The sequence below is a fragment of the Barbus barbus genome (genome assembly GCF_936440315.1).
Source record: "Barbus barbus genome assembly, chromosome: 3".
In the NCBI taxonomy this organism is placed as follows: Eukaryota; Metazoa; Chordata; class Actinopteri; order Cypriniformes; family Cyprinidae; genus Barbus; species Barbus barbus.
The window spans coordinates 43,751,298-43,762,983 of NC_136731.1; the positions used below are offsets into that span (position 1 = coordinate 43,751,298).

An 11,686-nucleotide genomic window follows, 5' to 3' on the forward strand; every position below is an offset into this window, starting at 1 on the left:
AACTATTAGGGAACCTTGTGTGATTTTCACTGAAATATTTGACTTCTCTCATTTTTCTCCTAATCCTCACTCACAAAGACCGTTGGTGTTGATCAAATGCCATGTGAGTCTATAACTATAAGTTACTTTCATTTATTTGTGCAGATCGGCTTAAAGTATTAATTCCCTGTATTATTTTCCTCTTCTTGACTCCAGTCCAGCGGGGGCGCTAAAACACACGCATTTGTTTCCCAAACACCAATAAACCTCAGAGGAAGAATATTAGTTTCACCATGCTCTCTGTGGTTTTGTTGTGATGCTAGTGTTAATACAAACTATTAGAAATGTTTTTTCTGTAAGTAGAAAAATACAGTTTTTGAATCAGGTCAGCAAATACATGTAATATTTTCATCCTCAGAGTCGTGACTAAGTGTTGAAGCAAGCAGGAATATCTGGAGGAGTATCATCTGAACTGAGATCTGCTGTGAAGATGGTGTTTGTTAAAGAAGAGAGTGAGGAGAACATGATTGAACCAGAAACATGGAGATTAAAACACGAGGAACCAGAAACATGGAGAATAAAACACGAGGAACCAGAAACATGCAGAATAAAACATGAGGAACCAGAAACATGGAGAATAAAACACGAGGAACCAGAAACATGCAGAATAAAACATGAGGAACCAGAAACCCGGAGAATAAAACATGAGGAACCAGAAACCCGGAGAATAAAACATGAGGAACCAGAAACGTGGAGAATAAAATATAAAGAACCAGAGACCTGGAGAATAAAACAGGAAGAATGTGGAGGTTGGTGTTTAATCTTCATTCATCTTTGATTACTGTCTTAAATCAATGTTTCATAGTTCTTATGGAAATGTGACTGAACCGAAATCAAGAAGATTAAATTATTTGACTTAATTTTCGCGGTTTTGGAATTGTTTAACTCAGAGCGTGTGAGACTGAATATACAAATTAATTTAGTTTTTTACATTATTTGAAGTTAAGTCGCTTAGACTGTGGTTATTTTCAACCATGTGAAGGTTTGCTTGTTCAGTAAGTGTATTTCACCGTGGATTCTTTGGTAAATCAGTTACAGATTTGCAGCAGGTTTGCAAACAGATTTTTACAGTAAGATATAAACCTGAAAGCATTGTCACAACATGGAAGTAACCTTGTTTATTCTAATGTCTGATCTGTGATCAGTGATTTCTGTGGAACTATTTAAGTTCAATCAGATATTCTGTCTCAACATCATTTGTTTTTTGTGTGAATAAATCAAGCCAGTGATCAAACTTAGCACTTAAAACCAAACTTGGACACTTAAAACTCTCATTATAATCAGTGGTTCTCTTACACAGCACAATGAACCTTTTACAGTATTTACGTTATGTTGCCTGTTAGCTTTGATGAAAGCATTTCGTGAGAGTGCAGAAAAAGAGATGTAATCATGAGATCAAACTGACTGACATCTGCTCAGTGCTCATTGCTGCAACCTTTCATGTGATGGGAGTAGATGTAAATATGACACTATAATTAACACTTTTCATGACAACTACTGGTCTGTCAGTATAATGCAGCATTTTAGTCATTTTCATGGATCTGTGTGAACAGGGACAGTTTTGACAACGGTTTCATCTGTACTGCCCTACAAAGGCAAAAGACCTTAACTTGCTAGAGTGTGAAACTGAGAAAAAATTACTGACACGGGCCCACTTGCCATTACATGTTTTAAACGGTAATATCTTAGTCTGAACTTAAAGCAATATTGACAAACTATATATTGTTTGAAAGCATAAACATTTAGTTTTCATATTTGGTGACTGATTTTTGAAATATTTTACAGTGCAACCGTAATTTATTAATTTGTAAGAAGAGTACTCATCAGACTCAGAGAGCGAGAACTGACCTTTACTTTGAAATAGTGATACATATATAAAATCATGAAAAATCAGCCATTCATGTTCATGTCAAGTGTTCAAAAGATAACATTCATTCTATTTTTGAGAAAAAAAAGGTCTAAATGTGTTTCGAATATAAAGAAAAAACAATAGGTTCTCAATTTTTGATGCAGCATGAACTATAACGTATGTCCAGGGTTCTTGTTGTCTTTTGTGTTTTTTAGAGGTTGAATTGAAATCAAATACTGCCATACTACCCTTAATACTTCTGAATGTGATGTCTACGTCATAAATATTCAGTGAAGTGACCCATACTCGGAATTTGTGCTCTGCATTTAACCCATCCAAAGTGCACACACACAGCAGTGAACACACACACACCGTGAACACACACCCGGAGCAGTGGGCAGCCATTTATGCTGCGGCGCCCGGGGAGCAGTTGGGGGTTCAGCGCCCGGGGAGCAGTTGAGCCTTGCTCAAGGGCACCTCAGTCGTGGTATTGAGGGTGGAGAGAGCGCTGGACATTCACTCCCCCCATCTACAATCCCTGCCGGCCCGAGACTCGAACCCGCAACCTTTGGATTACGAGTCCGACTCTCTAACCATTAGGCCACAACTTCCCCATGTAAGGAAAAACATGTTTCAGATCACTCGAACCATATATGGAAATGGTGCCGCCCTTATATGGTTACTAATGGTGTTTGATGGTAATCTAGTGGAAAAGCTTGGTACTACGCCCAAACAAAATTTCACTGAAAGCTAATTTTTTGAGATATCAACCTTAAATTTGGAACACAACTTCTTCATATTTTTGTTTTTGATTTTCTAGCAGTTTTAGAGTAAAACATGTTTTGTAAAATATTTTATATAAAATATAAATTTTTACATTTTATATTTCCATAAACTAAAACTTCCATAACTTTTTTGTAATATACTTTTTACACATCTACGATAATCTGCTAAGTGTCTTCTTTAAAAAGAGACCAACCTTAAGTATCTGCTCCAAACCATTCAAAATTTATAACAATTTAAGTTGGAAATGTCATTTTCAGGCCTATACTCAAAAAGTGAGGTTAAAGGAGTTAACAGGTTAAAGGGGTCATCGGATGCAAAATTCACTTTACAAGTTGTTTGAACATAAATGTGTGTTGGAAGTGTGTGTACACATCCATCCTATAATGATAAAAATCCATTCAGACCCTAAAGATTCATATCAACTTGTGGAAAATGGGCATCCGATGACCCCTTTAAAGATTTGTCCAGCCAAATTAATTATAGGTAGGACACTGAAAATTTGGCAATTAGATGTTTTAGTAATAAATTATCTACATTAAAACAAATTGTGAGTTCAAACTTGATTTTTACTCCTATTTTGAATTTACTGTACTCTGCCTTTGCATTGTCTGCAAAACGTGAGAAGTCACACCAAGGCAAAAGACAGTAACTTCCACATTATCTGTCAGGTGTGGGTGAAGGGATGAGAGCGAGGACTCACTTGCAGGAGGAAATTTGGCAATTTAATTTTGCAGACGCTTTTATCCAAAGCGACTTACAATTGGGGAATGCAAAAAGTGATTAATCTTGAAGAGGCAATCAGACAGAGGAAGTGCTCATAACACCAAGTCTCAGTCATTGTTCAAATAAGTACAAGCTAGTAAGCGGAGAGAAAGATAGAGGGAAAGAGTTTTAATTTTTTTTTTGAGTTTAGAATGAAGTCAAGTACTGCCGAAAGAGATGAGTTTTCAGTTGTTGCTTGAAGATTGCCAGGGATCCGGCGTTCCGGATAGGGGTGGGAAGATTATTCCACCAGCCAGGAATGGTGAACGAGAATGTTCTGGAGAGTGATTTTGAGCCTCTCTGTGATGGCACCAGAAGGCGTCGCTCACTAGCAGATCTCAGACTTCTGGAGGGGATGTAGTTTCGTAATAGTGAGTGGAAGTAGGAGGGTGCTGAGCCTGTGGTCGTTCTGTATACAAGCATCAGTGTCTTGAACTTGATGCGAGCTGCCACTGGTAGCCAGTGCAAGGAGATGAAGAGAGGTGAAGATCAGTCGTGCCGCTGCATTCTGAATCATTTGTAGAGGTTTGATTGTGTTTGATGGCAGACCAGCCAGAAGAGCATTGCAGTAGTCCAGTCTAGAAACAGCAAGGTCCTGGACAAGAAGTTGCGCAGCATGCTATGTCAGAAAGGGCCTGATCTTTCTGATGTTGTGTAGTGCAAACCTGCAGGATCGAGCAGTCTTTGCAATGTGCTCTTTGAAGGTCAGCTGGTCATCAAAGATTACACCAAGATTTCTGACCGAAGTTGATGGGGTAATCATTGATGAGCCTAACTGAGGAGACTCATAAGCCGCATGTTCACAAAACATGACAAACATGAAATCAATCCATTGTAATCAAGGATGTAGCACTATCTGATCACTTCTGTATTTTCTTTGATATATTGATCTCAGTCACCACTGAATCTAGATCTGTCTCTATCATAAAGAGATGCATTACCGAGAACACTGGTGCGCTATTTATGGAGGCAATATCATTAACACCAAGCATTTCTGCAGACTCTGTTGATCTTCTCCTTGAGTCATTTAACTCAAAAGTTAAGAATATTATTGATGATATTGCCCCGATAAAGGTCAGCAAGAAGACGGGGAAACAGAAATCAATTTGGAGAAAATCAACAGCAGTTCAGAGCATGAAAAGACAATGCAGAAAAGCTGAGCGGATGTGGCGGAAGACGAAACTCGAAATTCACTATAGCATCTATAAAGACAGCCTTCATGCTTTCAATGTGGAACTAGCCACAGCTAGACAGACTTTCTTTTCAAATCTTATAAACAGTAACTTAAACAACACTCGCACTCTTTTTGCGACTGTTGAGAGACTAACAAACCCCCCAAGTCAGATTCCCAGTGAAATGCTCTCCGACAGCAAATGCAATGAGTTTGCTTCCTTCTTTTCTGAGAAGATCAATAATATCAGAAAGGAGATTGGCACATCCTCAAGTTATGCAGAGGTCACACAGATTCGACCGCAATTTATAAAATAAGTGACTATGTGTGTTTTTAAAGAAATTGACAACAAAATTTTGGAAGAAATAGTACAGCACCTTAAATCTTCAACCTGCTATCTTGACACACTTCCCACATCCTTTTTCAAAAATGTGCTTAACTGTTTAGAAGCTGATCTCTTAGAAGTGGTGAACGCCTCACTTCTTTCTGGGACTTTTCCAAACTCCCTTAAAACTGCAGTTGTTAAGCCCCTTCTGAAAAAGCGCAATCTTGATAACACCATGTTGAGCAACTATAGACCCATATCAAATCTTCCTTTCATAGGTAAGATTATTGAAAAGGTAGTTTTTAATCAGCTGAACAACTACTTAAACTCAAATGGATACCTGGACAATTTTCAATCAGGTTTCCGAGCACATCACAGCACAGAGACAGCACTCATTAAGATAATAAATGATATTCGCGTCAATTCTGATTCTGGCAAAATATCAGTGCTGGTACTACTAGATCTTAGTGCTGCGTTTGACACTGTCGATCATAACATACTTCTAGAGAGACTGGAAAACTGGGTCGGGCTTTCTGGGATGGCACTCAAATGGTTCAGGTCATACTTAGAAGGGAGAGGTTATTATGTGAGTATAGGAGAGCATAAGTCTAAGTGGACGGCCATGACATGTGGAGTCCCACAAGGCTCAATTCTTGCACCGCTCTTGTTTAACCTGTATATGCTCCCACTAAGTCAGATAATGAGGAAGAACCAAATTGCCTATCACAGCTATGCTGATGATACCCAGATTTACCTAGCCTTATCTCCAAATGACTACAGCCCCATTGACTCCCTCTGCCAATGCATTGATGAAATTAACAGTTGGATGTGCCAGAACTTTCTTCAGTTAAACAAGGAGAAAACTGAAATCATTGCATTTGGAAAGAAAGATGAAGTTCTCAAGGTGAATGCATACCTTGACTCTAGGGGTCAAACAACTAAAAATCAAGTCAGAAATCTTGGGGTGATTCTAGAGACAGACCTTAGTTTCAGTAGTCATGTCAAAGCAGTAACTAAATCAGCATACTATCATCTCAAAAATATTGCAAGAATTAGATGTTTTGTTTCCACTCAAGACTTGGAGAAACTTGTTCATGCCTTTATCACCAGCAGGGTGGATTACTGTAATGGTCTCCTCACCGGCCTTCCCAAGAAGACCATTAGACAACTGCAGCTCATCCAGAACGCTGCTGCCAGGATTCTGACTAGAACCAGAAAATCTGAGCATATCACACCAGTCCTCAGGTCCTTACACTGGCTTCCAGTTACATTTAGGATTGATTTTAAAGTACTTTTACTCGTTTATAAGTCACTCAATGGCCTAGGACCTAAATATATTGCTGATATGCTCACTGAATATAAACCGAACAGACCACTCAGATCATTAGGATCGAGTCAGTTAGAAATACCAAGGGTTCACACAAAACAAGGGGAGTCTGCTTTTAGCTATTATGCGGCCCGCAGTTGGAACCAGCTTCCAGAAGAGATCAGATGTGCTAAAACATTAGCCACATTTAAATCAAGACTCAAAACTCATCTGTTTAACTGTGCATTTGTTGAATGAGCACTGTGCTATATGTCCGAACTGACTGCAATACATTTTAGGTTTAATAATTTTCTTTAAATTTATTTTAAATCATTTTCTATATCATTTTAAAATTCCATGTTTTTATTATTTTTATTTCCATGTTTTTATTGATTTTAATGTCTATTTCACTTTCTTTTATGTAAAAGCACTTTGAATTACCACTGTGTATGAAATGTGCTATATAAATAAACTTGCCTTGCCTTGCCTTGCCTTGAAAGCACGCAGCCAGTGAAAAAACACAAGCTGCATGTAACACAGAACAAGACAAAAAAAGAGAAAGTATGCAGCCAAAGAACGAGCTGCGTGCAACAAAACAATGAAAAAGCACACCCGAAAAGCACAACCGAACAAAACACACACACACACACACACAAGGACAGAGGAGCGCACGGCCCGATCGAACTTGAAATCGCACGCTCCCACAGCAAGAACAAACCTGGAGCGTTAATGTCCGAACCCCGACACGAAACCAGAACTGAGCCTGAACAAGACAGGAGTGCCAGGGTCCGAACACCACGCCCCAACATGAAACAGAGCAAGCAGACAAGAGAGCGCGCGGCTCGAGCACACTCGAAACCACGCGCTCACCAGAAAACAAGACAAGAAGGGAGTGTCAGGGCTCCGTCACAAAACTATGAATAAACTACACTGAAGTGACAGAACCCTGACATTATCAATATCTGGTTGATGAACACCATTTACAAAATCGTTACAGTAATACCTGTATAAAATCTACTAATCATGGGCAATTTCATATAGGCTATTGCATACAGAAATGTGACTGTATTAATAGTTTTTTTGACCGTAATAAGCAGACTAAAAGTTAATCATGTGAGTGGACACCGCTTTGCAATCAATTTATTTGCTATGCTCAGTAACGTTAAAGAATATTAGACGTAGTGTAATGCTTTTATACTGACTTGAATGAAAATATCCTAACCTAGAAGAACAAATTGTGGATTGATGTGAACCCCAGCAAGCAGGAATAATGCTCAGAATGCTTGTGGATTAAACATCTCCAACGACGTTCATTTTCTGGATTGATTTTATCGGGTTACAAGAAATGGTAGGATATGGATTTAATTGCCAACTATTAGTAGGCTACTGATTTTATGATTGATCATGTTACATGCTGCGGCATTCGAGTCTACACACGTCCAACTAGAAGTGACAGCCTGATGAATAATCCTCATTACAAAAAGGGGAAAAAAATGATCTTTACAGGTTATTCACGATTATGAATTGCTGCCAAGGTATAGTCTTTACAGCGCTTTGGTTTATGGAGCTGTTTGGAAGATCGCAATCTATCTAATTTGTTTGTATAATAAAGTGCTTCAGTAATAGATCCAATTTATGAAAGAATACAAGTTAAACCGTAACTATAATGCGGCAGTCTTTAATGATCATTAAAACAAAGGCAGAACACCGTATAACTCCAAGCCGTAACCGCAGTTTCATTTTGACGCGCAGTTAAACAAAGGCAGAACGCCGTAACTCATTTTGAGCGTTGCAAACAAAGTGAAAGAGTCATTACTGGTGATATACAGTGTTCTGCCTTGGTTTCTCCAGGCTTTTCGAAGTTACAGTTGAGACCAGCCATTATTTTCTCAGAAAAACGTGAGGATGTTTTTCCTTCAAGACAAGGATGTCTTAAATGTCCCAAAAATATCAATAACTAATTTTTGACCAAAACTGAAGTTATGGTCTTTTGCCTTTGCACGGCACACAGTGTACACAAATGTTTTCCTTTTATTTTCCAAATGTCCAAATTGGTTTTCATCACTTTAATGTTTTCATTTTAGGCTTGAAAAAAGTAAAAGAAGAAAGACAAGATCTGAATGAAGTGGAGGAGAAACAGCAGTGTCAGAAAGATCATGATGCCAGTGGAGAAAAATCAGCGAGTTGCAGCATTCAAAAAACAGAAGTGAAAAAGCCTTTCAGCTGCTCTCATTGTGGAAACACTTTCAAACAGAAAGGAAGCCTCATGAAACACGTGAGAACTCATACTGGGGAAAAGCCTTTCAGCTGCTCTCAGTGCGGAAACACTTTCAAATGTATCGAAAACTTTACGAATCACATTTTAATTCATGCTGGAATAAAGCCTTTTACCTGCTCTCAGTGTGGAAAGAGTTTTACACAGAAAAGGCAACTTAAGGATCATTTGGTAACTCACACTTCTGAAAAGCCTTTCAGGTGCTCTCAGTGTGGAAACACTTTCACACGTAAAGCAAACCTTAAGAATCACATGTTAATTCATGCTGGAATAAAGCCTTTTGCATGCTCTCTGTGTGGAAAGAGTTTTACACAGAAAGGAGACCTTAAGAATCATTTGGTAACTCACTCTTCAGAAAAGCCTTTCAGCTGTTCTCAGTGTGGAAACACTTTCACACGTAAAGCAAACCTTAAGAAACACATGTTAAGTAGGGGTGTGCACAAATAGTTGAACATTCAAATATCCGGTCTGTAATTATTATTCGAAAAATAAAAACACTATTTGAATTTTACTATGTGTTGATTTGCTGGTCGTAAATGCAGGGAATCCATGATAAATCCTAAGCAGTTTTAACTAAATGCACTGGGTGGGTGGCGCTGTGGAGCATGTTAACAAGCAGCTGTACTCGAGTGAGCCGAGAAGAGAGCACATCTGATAGTGAAATGATCTTGAGACATATAGTTTCCTTGAGGGAGAATGGTTTAACACAAAGTGCACATGTTATCTTTGTATTTATTTCTATTGTTATCAGACCGAGGAATAATCTTTCAGCCGAGCATGTGGATATTTTTTTTTTCAGCATTAACATGAAACATTATAAACAGGATAAATATAGGCTGACTTGAGTGCATGTACATTCTGTGCTGTAATTGGCACAGTCTGCTTGAGCTTGAATGCTTTTTAGTTTTTTTTTTAATGTTTTTTTAACACGTTTTCAACCAAAATAAAACTTTGATATATAATGTAACGTCATTGTAGAACATTCTTGTGCATAACTCCTAATCATAAGCTTGTTAAGAAATTTTGTCAAAAACTTGATAATTAAAAATATCGTCTTTCTCCCCTTGTGAAATAGTATGCTTAATTTTAATGAAAGTGTACTTTTTGTGTACTTAAAATAATAAGAGTATACTTTTTCAAAAGTGCTCTTGCAGATAATATAATATAATTAAAATTAAAGACCACTTAAGTGAAGTGAAGTGAAGTGACATTCAGCCAAGTATGGTGACCCATACTCGGAATTCGTGCTCTGCATTTAACCCATCCAACGTGCACACACACACACCATAAATGGAGACAAAGAATGTTTCTCCCGCTCAAAATCCATGCCTCGAATTGGTCATTTCACCAAAGAAGGGTGTGACTGGAAGGGACTTAAGTCCCTGACCCAAACCAAACTTGGCTCTAACCCTTCTTCTTGAGGTCGACACTATTCAAGACTCTCCTCTGGAGTTTGACTTTCCGGCAGTTTTACTTTCAAGAAACTTTGATTCGCTGTGGACTCTCTGATCTCTTATATTCCCAATCGATTGTCTCTGTGTGCTGCTCACCAGAGCCATGCTCAGGGGATTGGCCCGGTGGCTAGAGCCACTGCCCCTTTGCCCTCATCGGCTGAGGTGCCTGTCTGACCAATCCCCCCATCGCCCCAGTTCAAAGCAGTCTGTTACCGCTCCGCTAAAGATCTGCTGATTCCACTAATCCGCTACTTGTTTTCCCACCTGCTTTTTATGGCTTATTTTGTTACATTTTATAATGGGAACTTGTCACACTTTAATTCTTGTAATTAAGTATATTTCCCATTATAATCACTTGTCTTGAGATTAGTAATCTATAACACATCATAATTTATTAAAACCATATTAATAGTAGGCCTATAAATAGAAAAAAAGTGTTCCCATGGTTCAGTTTGCCCCGGGTTAGGGAGTCGAGTCGAGTCAGTGTGTAAGATAAACCATCTGGGTGTAAAATGACCATCTGTCCAAATCTGATTAAAACCCAGTCATATTTCTTTTCATAAAGTTAACTTTAACAACATAAAAACAACCAAAGCCAGCTCTATCTGTCTCTTAAGATGCATTGTGTAGAGATGTCTGATAGTTTGTGAATTCTGTAAAACACCTATCAATTATCAATAAGCACAGGATTTGTGCATAATGTAGATTTACTTTAGGCCAGGGGTGTCAAACTCAGTTCCTGCCACAGCTCTGCACAGTTTAGATGCAACCCTCATTAAACACACCTGATCCAGCTAATCAAGTCATTCAGGCTTATTTGAAAACTACACGGTGTGAGTTGGAGCAGGGTTGGAACTAAACTCTGCAGGGCTGCGGCCCTCCAGGAACTGAGTTTGACACCCCTGCTTTAGGCAATACTCACTATGTTACCAGGCTGCACAGTGTCTGGATCCTGGTAAAAATATATATTCTATTAGCACCACATTGCTGACTACTTATCCATTATGGACTAAACATTTACACAAAATTGACATGATACCTCAAGCCTTCTGGAGTCCAGTGACACAGTCTCATCATCGGCAGAAGTGCACTCCACTGCTGCAGACGTGCCTTCCCTCTGCCATATTCAATAGAACTTGTATTGATAGTTTTGACAGGATGCCTTGCTTGACTTGATGCCAGGTCTTTTTTTGGCTAGACATGCTTGTTCATTAAGAAGGATAGATAGATAAGAGAGATAAAATATATAAACGATTGGATAGAAAAAAAAATAGATCAAATTATCAGATTAGATAAAATCAATTAGATAGAAAAAAAAACTAAATAAAAATAGATAAATGAGTGTACAGATGAGATAGATTAAATAGATAAAATGAACAAAATAGATACACATAGTGGATAAGTGTTTGCAATTATTCATACATGTGTTTGCATGAGTAACATGCATGTCCACTGGTCACATTTAAGGCAAAGTGTACAACTGTTAATTTGTGAAAATGACAAGTAACTCCTTGAATTTTAATTATGATGACATCAGTGGATCACTGGTTATTTGGACTACTTATGCATTCAATCGGTCCACTAGGGGAAGTTGTGGCCTAATGTTAGAGAGTCGGACTCGTAATCCAAAGGTTGCGGGTTCGAGTCCCCGGCCGGCAGGGATTGTAGGTGGGGGGAGTGAATGTCCAGCGCTCTCTCCACCCTCAATACCACGACTGA

At 38.5% G+C, this 11,686-nt stretch overlaps 1 protein-coding gene across 1 annotated transcript; it reads left to right on the top strand.

Moving 5' to 3' along the window:
* Positions 1-249: 249 nt before the first annotated feature.
* On the top strand, positions 250-9,572 carry LOC306848453 (uncharacterized protein). The gene is made up of 2 exons (XM_079383008.1): positions 250-788; positions 8,323-9,572. The coding sequence occupies exons 1-2, from the start codon at positions 470-472 to the stop codon at positions 8,958-8,960; spliced, it is 957 nt and encodes a 318-aa protein (XP_079239134.1). The 5' UTR covers positions 250-469; the 3' UTR covers positions 8,961-9,572.
* Positions 9,573-11,686: the final 2,114 nt, after the last annotated feature.